General features: G+C 47.6%; 1 protein-coding gene across 2 annotated transcripts in view; it reads right to left on the bottom strand.

The window, feature by feature from the left end:
• ezrb (ezrin b) overlaps positions 1–13,137 on the bottom strand; it is a 55,405-nt gene that overhangs the window by 3,401 nt on the left and 38,867 nt on the right. For both annotated transcript variants that reach the window (XM_046291208.1, XM_046291209.1), the window contains exons 10-14: positions 11,678–11,841; positions 8,128–8,258; positions 5,792–5,952; positions 1,046–1,138; positions 63–335 (exon numbers count right to left, since the gene is read on the bottom strand). In XM_046291208.1, coding sequence (XP_046147164.1) covers positions 63–335; positions 1,046–1,138; positions 5,792–5,952; positions 8,128–8,258; positions 11,678–11,841 — 822 coding nt within the window. The remainder of the gene's footprint in view (positions 1–62; positions 336–1,045; positions 1,139–5,791; positions 5,953–8,127; positions 8,259–11,677; positions 11,842–13,137) is intronic.

The raw sequence follows: 13,137 nt of genomic DNA, 5'->3' as shown, positions 1-13,137 counted from the left end.
CATTAAGCAACCAACCAATCCCTGCAAATTTGCACGTCTTGCTGCAAACTAATTGCTCTTACCATGAGCTGCCTCTGCACACGCTCGTTCTTCTCAGCCTCGGTGAGGCGCTCCTCTTCCAGGCGGTGGTCGTTGAAGCCCTCGTTCTGCAGGTCGGCACTGTACGTGCTGTTGTTCTCGCTGTCGTTCTGCTCCTCCACCATCAAAAAGTCATGGTTGTCGACAAACATGGGCACCTCCACGAACATGGGGGGAGGGGGCGCCTGAGTGGGGGCCGTCATCACCATTTGCAGCTCCTCCTTGGTCTTCAGCAGGTCGTCCTGGGCCTCCTGAGCCTGAGGGGGTGGGGTGGGAGGACAGGGAGAGAGAGAGGGTTATTACTACAGAACACTGTGGAATGCCCCACATTACAATACAACCTGTTCTCATCTTGAGCCACAGCAAAAAGTGATTCCATATCAAAGGTAGAGTAACTATAGTTACTTGACTGTGTGGCATAGGCCTAGACTCAATCAGATCAAGCGTTAACCGGCGTTAGCAGACACCTGCATAGCTGATATATTGGCGTTGTCGGAGGTGTAACTACATTGGTGCTGTCAAATCGGTGAGCAGCTGACCTTGTTCAATGTCACGAAGCCACAGCCGTCCCACTCTCGTTAGAAGTTCTGAGCGAGGAAATGGAGGCTATCAAGAAATAATAACGCTCAAATTGAAAAATTATTTAACAAAGTAATTAGCATTTCTATCAGCTTAACGGAGGTATAGATTACATCTCACATTCCAGTGTTCAAACTTGTAAACAAGGCTGCATGGGATTTATGTTAATGCTATTCCATGCAGCCAATGGCAATATCCGCTTTAGGTATAGTGCCGGGAGCCGCTTGTGGATTTAACAGCTCTAATGCAGTTTCACCTCCGATACCGGCTAAAGCGGATCTGATTTAATAGAGCCCTGATCGTGTGTGTGCGCATCCAACTGTGCGTGCTTGTGCATGCGTACAAATGCGTGCATGCATTTGTTCATGTAGGTGTGTGGGCGACTCACCCTGTGTTGCCATGTGTCAGCCTCCTCCTCCTTGCGCCTCTTGGCCTCCTCCAGCAGGGCGATCCTAGCTGTGTGCTCTGCCAGCTCCGCGGCCTGAGAGAGACAACAGAGGAGAGAAGGGAAAGAGGTGAGGACTTACACATTTGGGAGAGACAAGGAGGAAGATAGAGGAGGAGGGTGACAGGTCACAAACAGTTTGGTACAGTACACAAAAGACTACAAGTCTGTGGGAAGGGATGGAGAGACAGCGAGGGGTGGAGGGGATAGTGTGGAGGCCTACAGGTTTTAATTCAGGGCTGAGAGCATAACAGGGCAGAGTAGTCCAATCTGACTCAACATGTGCTGGGGCTGGCCAGAGTCCAGTCTGTCTCAACATGTGCTGGGGCTGGCCAGAGTCCAGTCTGTCTCAACATGTGCTGGGGCTGGCCAGAGTCCAGTCTGTCTCAACATGTGCTGGGGCTGGCCAGAGTCCAGTCTGTCTCAACATGTGCTGGGGCTGGCCAGAGTCCAGTCTGTCTCAACATGTGCTGGGGCTGGCCAGAGTCCAGTCTGTCTCAACATGTGCTGGGGCTGGCCAGAGTCCAATAAGTCTCAACATGTGCTGGGGCTGGCCAGAGTCCAATAAGTCTCAACATGTGCTGGGGCTGGCCAGAGTCCAATCTAACTAAACATGTGCTGGGGCTGGCCAGAGTCCAATCTAACTAAACATGTGCTGGGGCTGGCCAGAGTCCAGTCTGTCTCAACATGTGCTGGGGCTGGCCAGAGTCCAGTCTGTCTCAACATGTGCTGGGGCTGGCCAGAGTCCAATCTAACTAAACATGTGCTGGGGCTGGCCAGAGTCCAATCTGTCTCAACATGTGCTGGGGCTGGCCAGAGTCCAGTCTGTCTCAACATGTGCTGGGGCTGGCCAGAGTCCAGTCTGTCTCAACATGTGCTGGGGCTGGCCAGAGTCCAGTCTGTCTCAACATGTGCTGGGGCTGGCCAGAGTCCAGTCTGTCTCAACATGTGCTGGGGCTGGCCAGAGTCCAGTCTGTCTCAACATGTGCTGGGGCTGGCCAGAGTCCAGTCTGTCTCAACATGTGCTGGGGCTGGCCAGAGTCCAGTCTGTCTCAACATGTGCTGGGGCTGGCCAGAGTCCAGTCTGTCTCAACATGTGCTGGGGCTGGCCAGAGTCCAGTCTGTCTCAACATGTGCTGGGGCTGGCCAGAGTCCAGTCTGTCTCAACATGTGCTGGGGCTGGCCAGAGTCCAGTCTGTCTCAACATGTGCTGGGGCTGGCCAGAGTCCAATCTGACTAAACATGTGCTGTGGCTGGCCAGAGTCCAATCTGACTAAACATGTGGGCCATATAGTAGATACACCATTGTACCAGGGAGACCTGCAGTAGAGTACATTCGAGTAGAGTAGTGCTTAGTGCTTATTGTAGGGCTCAGTATGCTGCTTTGTTGTTCACACACACACACACACACACACACACACACACACACACACACACACACACACACACACACACACACACACACACACACTTGACCATAAAACACCTCTGTCAAGTGTGTTCAGCTGTAAAATTGGTGTCTGGCCCAAAAAGGGCCAACACAGCCTCTATTGAAAACAGTCAACAGGTTGCTAGGCTAGACTGCTGCTTAGTCACTGGAGATTCCAGTCTACCTAGTTAAAGCTGAGGAGATGTTGAGAGAAACAGTAGATTGTGTTGCAATGTTCATACTAGTGGTGCCTGTTGTATATATGGGTTCATAGCGAGGCATTACATGTTTGAGCAAGCCCCATTAGAGCAAACCCTGTAGCGTATCCGACATTCTGTTTCCTCACAGAGACGGACCATTTTGGTGTTTTATAGTGGCTTATTGTCTTGTGTCTTTATCTGTTTATCATGACACATTGCTCTGTTATGGGGTTGGTTCAGAGTGGCTGTTGTCCCATCTTTTCCCTGTAAAAACACCTCAGTGTTCCACTGTCAATAGTCTGTCAATAGTCTTCTCCCTAGACTACAGGTTTACTGTCAGGTCTGTTACAGTGACCCTGTGTGTGGTCCATCACGGTTGACAACTCCATTGTGTCCTCCTCCCAGAGCGCTAAGAACCTTGGCGTGATCCTGGACAACACCCTGTCGTTCTCAACTAACATCAAGGCGGTGGCCCGTTCCTGTAGGTTCATGCTCTACAACATCCGCAGAGTACGACCCTGCCTCACACAGGAAGCGGCACAGGTCCTAATCCAGGCACTTGTCATCTCCCGTCTGGATTACTGCAACTCGCTGTTGGCTGGGCTCCCTGCCTGTGCCATTAAACCCCTACAACTCATCCAGAACACCGCAGCCCGTCTGGTGTTCAACCTTCCCAAGTTCTCTCACGTCACCCCGCTCCTCCACTCTCTCCACTGGCTTCCAGTTGAAGCTCGCATCCGCTACAAGACCATGGTGCTTGCCTACGGAGCTGTGAGGGGAACGGCACCTCAGTACCTCCAGGCTCTGATCAGGCCCTACACCCAAATAAGGGCACTGCGTTCATCCACCTCTGGCCTGCTCGCCTCCCTACCACTGAGGAAGTACAGTTCCCGCTCAGCCCAGTCAAAACTGTTCGCTGCTCTGGCTCCCCAATGGTGGAACAAACTCCCTCACGACGCCAGGACAGCGGAATCAATCACCACCTTCCGGAGACACCTGAAACCCCACCTCTTTAAGGAATACCTAGGATAGGATAAAGTAATCCTTCTCACCCCCCCCCCTTAAAATATGTAGATGCACTATTGTAAAGTGGCTGTTCCACTGGATGTCATAAGGTGAATGCACCAATTTGTAAGTCGCTCTGGATAAGAGCGTCTGCTAAATGACTTAAATGTAATGTAAATGTAAATGTCTGGTGCAGAGCAGGGTGCAGGGTGCAGAGCAGGGTGGAGTGGACACTGTCTGGCATAAAGGGATGTAGTCCACTTTTACTGTGGTGAAGGACATTATTACAGTAAGGTACAGAGGCGCAGTCTTCAGTGCTGCATGGAGGAGTTCATTTCAGCTCTGCACAGTGCGCTAGTGAGGTGAGGTTTGGAGTTTTACATGTTGAAGAGGTGGTGTCTAGGCTTAAGCTCAGCAGGCTAACACAGTCTTGTGTCACAGATAGGTCAATTTCAGAATTGTACAGTATAGTAAGGTTATAGCAGGGTTTCAATTTGCTGTGACATGGTAGCGTTATGGTACAGTGAGGTAAGGTTATAGGGGGGTTGTGACATGGGAGCGTTATGGTACAGTGCAGTAAGGTTATAGGGGGTTGTGACATGGTTGTGACATGGTTATAAGATGTTGTGACATGGTTATAACATGGTTGTGACATGGTTATAACATGGTTGTGACATGGTTATAACATGGTTGTGACATGGTTATAACATGGTTGTGACATGGTTATAACATGGTTGTGACATGGTTATAACATGGTTGTGACATGGTTATAACATGGTTATAACATGGTTGTGACATGGTTATAACATGGTTGTGACATGGTTGTGACATGGTTGTGACATGGTTGTGACATGGTTGTGACATGGTTATAACATGGTTGTGACATGGTTATAACATGGTTTGTGTTATAACATGGTTATAACATGGTTATAACATGGTTGTGACATGGTTATAACATGGTTATAACATGGTTGTGACATGGTTGTGACATGGTTGTGACATGGTTGTGACATGGTTGTGACATGGTTGTGACATGGTTGTGACATGGTTGTGACATGGTTGTAACATGTTGTGACATGGTTGTAAGATGTTGTGACATGGTTATAACATGGTTGTGACGTGGTTATAACATGGTTGTGACGTGGTTATAACATGGTTGTGACGTGGTTATAACATGGTTGTGACGTGGTTATAACATGGTTGTGACGTGGTTATAACATGGTTGTGACATGGTTATAACATGGTTGTGACATGGTTGTAACATGGTTGTGACATGGTTGTGACATGGTTGTGACATGGTTGTGACATGGTTGTGACATGGTTGTGACATGGTTGTAAGATGTTGTGACATGGTTGTGACATGGTTGTAAGATGTTGTGACATGGTTGTAAGATGTTGTGACATGGTTGTAAGATGTTGTGACATGGTTGTGACATGGTTGTAAGATGTTGTGACATGGTTGTGACATGGTTGTAAGATGTTGTGACATGGTTGTGACATGGTTGTAAGATGTTGTGACATGGTTGTGACATGGTTGTAAGATGTTGTGACATGGTTGTGACATGGTTGTAAGATGTTGTGACATGGTTGTGACATGGTTGTAAGATGTTGTGACATGGTTGTGACATGGTTGTAAGATGTTGTGACATGGTTGTGACATGGTTGTAAGATGTTGTGACATGGTTGTAACATGGTTGTAAGATGTTGTGACATGGTTGTAAGATGTTGTGACATGGTTGTAAGATGTTGTGACATGGTTGTAAGATGTTGTGACATGGTTGTAAGATGTTGTGACATGGTTGTAAGATGTTGTGACATGGTTGTAAGATGGTTGTGACATGGTTGTAAGATGTTGTGACATGGTTGTAAGATGGTTGTGACATGGTTGTAAGATGGTTGTGACATGGTTGTAAGATGGTTGTGACATGGTTGTAAGATGGTTGTGACATGGTTGTAAGATGGTTGTGACATGGTTGTAAGATGTTGTAAGATGGTTGTAACATTGTTGTATGATGTTATAACATTGTTGTATGATGTTTGTGTGGTGGTTCTCACCAGCTGCTCCTGGTTGTGCATCTGGTCCTGGGCGTGGCGGGCCAGCTCCTCCTTGGCAAGCAGGGCGGCCTGACGCTCAGCCTCCAGGCGGGCAGCCTCGTCCTCCGCCATCCTCCTCTCCACCTCCAGCTGCATGGCACGCTGCATCTGCTCCTGCAGGTCTGGAGTGGAGTGAGAGAGTGAGAGTGAGTGAGAGAGAGAGGGGAAGAGAGTACAGAATATATATTTAATATTGAATACTGCACTGTTGTGAAGGGCTTGCAAGTTAAGCATTCCACTGCACTTGTGCATGTGACAAGTAAAACATGAAACTTGAAGCCAATGTGGTTTCAGAGATGCTGGTTTAACACTTTTTCAGGCGTTGTGAGATCTGATAGTAGCCTAACATGATACAGACTAGTAAGGCATCAAAGACGACCTGGAAAACACCTAAAACACCCAAACACATGCTCCTCATGCAGGTCAGACTCAGAGACACTGACAGATAAAAGACAAATACACTTCTGCAAGACAGAGATATTCATAAACACATATAGTAAATAGTACCAGACATACTACATAACTACACTAAGAAACACATATAGTACCAGACATACTACAGAACTACACTAACACATATAGTACCAGACATACTACAGAACTACACTAAGAAACACATATAGTACCAGACATACTACAGAACTACACTAAGAAACACATAAAGTACCAGACATACTACAGAACTACACTAAGAAACACATATAGTACTAGACATAGCACAGAACTACACTAAGGAGCACATATAGTCCTAGACATAGTATATAACTACACTAAGGAACACATATAGTACGAGACATAGTACAGAACTACACTAAGAAACACATAGTCCTAGACATAGTATATAACTACACTAAGGAACACATATAGTACAGAACTACACTAAGGAACACATATAGTACTAGTTATAGTACATAACTACACTAAGGAACACATAGTACAGAACTACACTAAGGAACACATAGTACAGAACTACACTAAGGAACACATATAGTACTAGTTATAGTACATAACTACACTAAGGAACACATAGTACAGAACTACACTAAGAAGCACATAGTACTAGACATGGTACAGAACTACACTAAGGAATGCATATAGTTTTAGACAAACACTACAACCACATAGTAAACATAAGGTCAAAAACAAACTAACATTACAATCAGAACCACCCTAACAACTCTAACATTACAATCAGAACCACCCTAACAACTCTCTAACATCACAATCAGAACCACCCTAACAACTCTCTAACATCACAATCAGAACCACCCTAACAACTAACATCACAATCAGAACCACCCTAACAACTAACATCACAATCAGAACCACCCTAACAACTAACATCACAATCAGAACCACCCTAACAACTCTAACATCACAATCAGAACCACCCTAACATCACAATCAGAACCACCCTAACAACTCTCTAACATTACACTTAAAATGTTAGTAAGGACAAAGGACCAACCTCTGAAGCAGAGCTTCAAACCGAAGTACAAAATCTAAGAAATGTTTGATTGCATTATGGATAGTATGGAACCACCAGGCACTTACTGTAGTTACAGGGTTGTTCTACTTCCATGATGTAATCCTAAACCCTCTCCACAGCTATTCATGGAAATAATAATACAATAATAATCCGGTTAAGTAAATCCGACAGAAGGTATACGCTGTCTGCTAGACTGAATATGGAGATAAACCATGGGCATATTCATTTGGGCTCACCGTAGCAAAACATTACAGAAATGTTTTGCAACAGAAAAAAAAGCAAGCATTTCTTATTGGACACGTTCAGGTAGTCCCTTCCTGTTTTAGTAGCTTTTCCTCCATTTGATGCCTAATGAATACGACCCATGTATAGTATAATAATATATAAGGTTACAAATAAAGGTCGATGAGGAAGCATTGACAGTCAGTAAATGCCTTATCAACCTGATAACTGATATCTAACCATGCAGAAACAATACCGCTGGGCTATCCAAGGTTCACCGGGACATAAAGTCACACATAGCACAAGGTATAGCTGTATACTACTACTTCCAGTAAAACAGAACTTCAATAGAAATTTTAAAACTATTTAAATGCAAATTGTTGTCAACAGAGTAATCTTCTCAAATATATTCACTGTTTTAAGCTATTTAATGCGGCATGAAAACGCAGCACACACACCAACAAACGCATGTACACACACATTCTCTGTCTCTCTTACTTACACATCTCCCTACATTTAGGTGATAAATGTGCTCTGGTTGACCCTAGTGTCCTCACCAGTCAGACCCTGTTCTCCCCGGGCATACCTTTCTCTGCCTTCTTGGTCTTCTCCTCAAACTGGTAGAGTCTCATCATCAGATCCTGCTTCTCTCTCTCCATCTGCTCCTTCTCTCGCTCTATGGCCTCCCTCTTCTTCTTCTCGTTCTCCAGCTGGGCCCTGCAGATAAGAGAGGGCTGGTGTGAGACACAAAGAGAGGCTGACGTGTGCTGGCTAATTAAGTAATAATCACCCTGGGGTCATTGGCCCCTCTCGCTGTGTGATATCACACATTGAGTAGAGACACACTTTGTACACACACTCACGTGCACTCTCACTCGCACACACACACACACGGCACAGTGTAGCAGGCATGAACTGTCATTCTACAGATACCCTTCGTAGTTTGTTCAGTGATGTTAAATAAGCTTGTTAGACAATCTAGACTAATGACACAAAAACACCCTTTCCCCTTTATTGTTGATGGTTGGCAGTGTAGGGTTAGGCTCCAGTGTAGGGTTAGGCTCCAGTGTAGGGTTAGGGTTAGGCTCCAGTATAGGGTTAGGGTTAGGCTCCAGTATAGGGTTAGGCTCCAGTGTAGGGTTAGGGTTAGGCTCCAGTATAGGGTTAGGCTCCAGTGTAGGGTTAGGGTTAGGCTCCAGTGTAGGGTTAGGCTCCAGTGTAGGGTTAGGGTTAGGCTCCAGTGTAGGGTTAGGGTTAGGCTCCAGTGTAGGGTTAGGCTCCAGTGTAGGGTTAGGGTTAGGCTCTAGTGTAAGGTTAGGCTCCAGTGTAGGGTTAGGGTTAGGCTCCAGGGTAGGGTTAGGGTTAGGCTCCAGTATAGGGTTAGGCTCCAATGTAGGGTTAGGGTTAGGCTCTAGTTGTAAGGTTAGGCTCCAGTGTAGGGTTAGGGTTAGGCTCCAGTGTAGGGTTAGGGTTAGGCTCCAGTGTAGGGTTAGGCTCCAGTGGTTAGGGTTAGGCTCCAGTGTAGGGTTAGGGTTAGGCTCCAGTGTAGGGTTAGGCTCCAGTATAGGGTTAGGGTTAGGCTCAGTATAGGGTTAGGCTCCAGTGTAGGGTTAGGGTTAGGCTCCAGTGTAGGGTTAGGCTCCAATGTTAGGGGTTAGGGTTAGGCTCCAGTGTAGGGTTAGGGTTAGGCTCCAGTATAGGGTTAGGCTCCAGTGTAGGGTTAGGGTTAGGCTCTAGTGTAGGGTTAGGCTCCAGTGTAGGGTTAGGGTTAGGCTCCAGTGTAGGGTTAGGGTTAGGCTCCAGTGTAGGGTTAGGCTCCAGTGTAGGGTTAGGGTTAGGCTCTAGTGTAAGGTTAGGCTCCAGTGTAAGGTTAGGGTTAGGCTCCAGTGTAGGGTTAGGGTTAGGCTCTAGTGTAAGGTTAGGCTCCAGTGTAAGGTTAGGGTTAGGCTCCAGTGTAGGGTTAGGCTCCAGTATAGGGTTAGGGTTAGGCTCTAGTGTAAGGTTAGGCTCCAATGTAGGGTTAGGGTTAGGCTCCAGTATGGGGTGAGGCTCCAGTGTAGGGTTAGGGGGTTAGGCTCCAGTGTAGGGTTAGGGTTAGGCTCTAGTGTAGGGTTAGGCTCCAATGTAGGGTTAGGGTTAGGCTCCAGTATGGGGTTAGGCTCCAGTGTAGGGTTAGGCTCCATTATGGGGTTAGGCTCCAGTGTAGGGTTAGGCTCCAGTGTAGGGTTAGGCTCCAGTGTAGGGTTAGGCTCCAGTGTAGGGTTAGGCTCCAGTGTAGGGTTAGGCTCCAGTGTAGGGTTAGGCTCCAGTGTAGGGTTAGGCTCCAGTGTAGGGTTAGGTTAGGGTTAGGCTCCAGTGTAGGGTTAGGTTAGGGTTAGGCTCCAGTGTAGGGTTAGGTTAGGGTTAGGCTCCAGTGTAAGGTTAGGCTCCAGTGTAGGGTTAGGCTCCAGTGTAGGGTTAGGCTCCAGTGTAGGGTTAGGCTCCAGTGTAGGGTTAGGCTCCAGTGTAGGGTTAGGCTCCAGGGTTAGGCTCCAGTGTAGGGTTAGGCTCCAGTGTTAGGCTCCAGTGTAGGGTTAGGCTCCAGTGTAGGGTTAGGCTCCAGTGTAGGGTTAGGCTCCAGTGTAGGGTTAGGCTCCAGTGTAGGGTTAGGCTCCAGTGTAGGGTTAGGCTCCAGTGTAGGGTTAGGCTCCAGTGTAGGGTTAGGCTCCAGTGTTAGGCTCCAGTGTAGGGTTAGGCTCCAGTGTAGGGTTAGGCTCCAGTGTAGGGTTAGGCTCCAGTGTAGGGTTAGGCTCCAGGGTTAGGCTCCAGTGTAGGGTTAGGCTCCAGTGTAGGGTTAGGCTCCAGTGTAGGGTTAGGCTCCAGTGTAGGGTTAGGCTCCAGTGTAGGGTTAGGCTCCAGTGTAGGGTTAGGCTCCAGGGTTAGGCTCCAGTGTAGGGTTAGGCTCCAGTGTAGGGTTAGGCTCCAGTGTAGGGTTAGGCTCCAGTGTAGGGTTAGGCTCCAGTGTAGGGTTAGGCTCCAGTGTAGGGTTAGGCTCCAGTGTAGGGTTAGGCTCCAGTGTAGGGTTAGGCTCCAGTGTAGGGTTAGGCTCCAGTGTAGGGTTAGGCTCCAGTGTAGGGTTAGGCTCCAGTGTAGGGTTAGGCTCCAGTGTAGGGTTAGGCTCCAGTGTAGGGTTAGGCTCCAGTGTAGGGTTAGGCTCCAGTGTAGGGTTAGGCTCCAGTGTAGGGTTAGGCTCCAGTGTAGGGTTAGGCTCCAGTGTAGGGTTAGGGTTAGGTTCTAGTGTAGGGTTAGGTTTGGGGTTAGGTTCCAGTGTAGGGTTAGGTTCTAGTGTAGGGTTAGGTTCCAGTGTAGGGTTAGGTTTAGGGTTAGGTTCCAGTGTAGGTTTAGGGTTAGGTTCCAGTGTAGGTTTACGTTCTAGTGTAGGGTTAGGTTTAGGGTTAGGTTCCAGGGTAGGGTTAGGTTCCAGTATAGGGTTAGGTTTAGGGTTAGGTTCTAGTATAGGGTTCGGTTTAGGTTAAGGTTCTAGTGTAGAGTTAGGTTCTAGTGTAGGGTTAGGTTCTAGTGTAGGGTTAGGTTCTAGTTTAGGGTTAGGTTCTAGTGTAGGGAAAGTCCTACAGGTGATTGTGACGGACCCTGGCCATCTAACATCATGTTGAAGAGCTGTGCGAAGGCCATCCTGTCCCGCTAACACTAGAAGATACAGTAGCCAGCTCCCACAACCTTGTCTTTAGGTCACGTCACTTATCCCAGAATGAGGTCATGTTACTGAATCATCAGTGCTACGCTGGGATTACTCTAGTTATGCTAGTGGCCTATCTCTGCAGTACTTCATGTACCTGTGAAGCCTGCAAAGGTGCTGAGCATGTCTTGCTATAATGAAGAGCAGGCTATGCTTTGGAGCAAGAGATACATGCTAGGATATGATTCATGGCATATTTTTGTAACTTTGGGCAACTCCGATCATGGGATACAATATATCCCTTTTCGTGAGTTATATTCTGAATCTGATTATGTGTGTTTGTGTAGGGATGGAGCAAAAGCATGCACATACAGTAGTTCTCCAGGAGGAGAGTTGGCCACCCTAATTCTAAACACACACACACACACACACACACACACACACACACACACACACACACCTCTCCATCTGTTTCTGGTGTTTCTCCTCGCGGGCCTGGGCCTTCATCTGCTGCACCTCGATGGTGTCTGGCTTGCGGCGGCGCATGTACAGCTCATGGTTGCCCATGCACAGCTGCAGGATACGCTTGTTGATGCGCAGGCGAGGGGCAAAGAACACAAAGTCCTGAGAGAGGAAGAGATTAGAAAGAGAGGGGTGAGTAGAGAGAAAGGGAGAGGGGTGAGTAGAGAGAAAGGGAGAGGGGTGAGTAGAGAGAAAGGGAGAGGGGTGAGTAGAGAGAAAGGGAGAGGGGTGAGTAGAGAGAAAGGGAGAGGGGTGAGTAGAGAGAAAGGGAGAGGGGTGAGTAGAGAGAAAGGGAGAGGGGTGAGTAGAGAGAGGGAGAAAGAGGGAGGGAGGGGTGAGTAGAGAGAAAGGGAGAGGGGTGAGTAGAGAGAAAGGGAGAGGGGTGAGTAGAGAGAAAGGGAGAGGGGTGAGTAGAGAGAAAGGGAGAGGGGTGAGTAGAGAGAAAGGGAGAGGGGTGAGTAGAGAGAAAGGGAGAGGGGTGAGTAGAGAGAAAGGGAGAGGGGTGAGTAGAGAGAAAGGGAGAGGGGTGAGTAGAGAGAAAGGGAGAGGGGTGAGTAGAGATAAAGGGAGAGGGGTGAGTAGAGATAAAGGGAGAGGGGTGAGTAGAGATAAAGGGAGAGGGGTGAGTAGAGATAGAGAGAAAGGGAGAGGGGTGAGTAGAGATAGAGAGAAAGGGAGAGGGGTGAGTAGAGAGAAAGGGGGAGGGGTGAGTAGAGAGAGAGAAAGGGGAGAGGGGTGAGTAGAGATAGAGAGAAAGGGAGAGGGGTGAGTAGAGATAGAGAGAAAGGGAGAGGGGTGAGTAGAGATAGAGAGAGAGGGCAGGGGAGAATGGTGGGTGAGAGAAAGGTGAAGGAGGTTGGAGAAAATAACAAAACTCAGGTTAGACTAAATGGTTTTGCAAACAGCCATCTTTAGTGTTTCCATAACGTTGAAATGACAAAGGCTCTACTAACAGTAGGCAGGTGCAGAGTCCAAAACTCGACAACACCCATAGCGACCATTTAGTTTGGAATGGAAAGTTAAAATGGCAGCTGAAAGGAACAGTAGGGATGACTAAACCAAACCTTTAATTTGAAGGAGACACTTCCCATCTGCGGTTACTGAACACAGTTAGGCTGACCCCCACCCCCCCACACACACACCAGGGTTCCCGTTAGGAAAATGTGGCACTGGACAACGTGACCGGAAAGATTTTAATTTACTGGAACCGTATGCTATTGGTGCATAACCATTTAGGGCATCTACCCACGATGCTCAGAATGACAGACATCACATGTACAGTTGAAGTCGGAGGGATACACTTAGGTTGGAGTCATTAAAACTAATATTTCAACCACTCCACAAAATTCTTGTTAACAAACTATAGTTTTGGCAAGTCGGTTAGGACATCTACATTGT

Source organism: Oncorhynchus gorbuscha, linkage group LG12 (genome assembly GCF_021184085.1).
Source record: "Oncorhynchus gorbuscha isolate QuinsamMale2020 ecotype Even-year linkage group LG12, OgorEven_v1.0, whole genome shotgun sequence".
In the NCBI taxonomy this organism is placed as follows: domain Eukaryota; kingdom Metazoa; phylum Chordata; class Actinopteri; order Salmoniformes; family Salmonidae; genus Oncorhynchus; species Oncorhynchus gorbuscha.
Note: the sequence above shows the minus strand (reverse complement) of the source record. Positions and strands in the feature narration are given on the sequence as shown.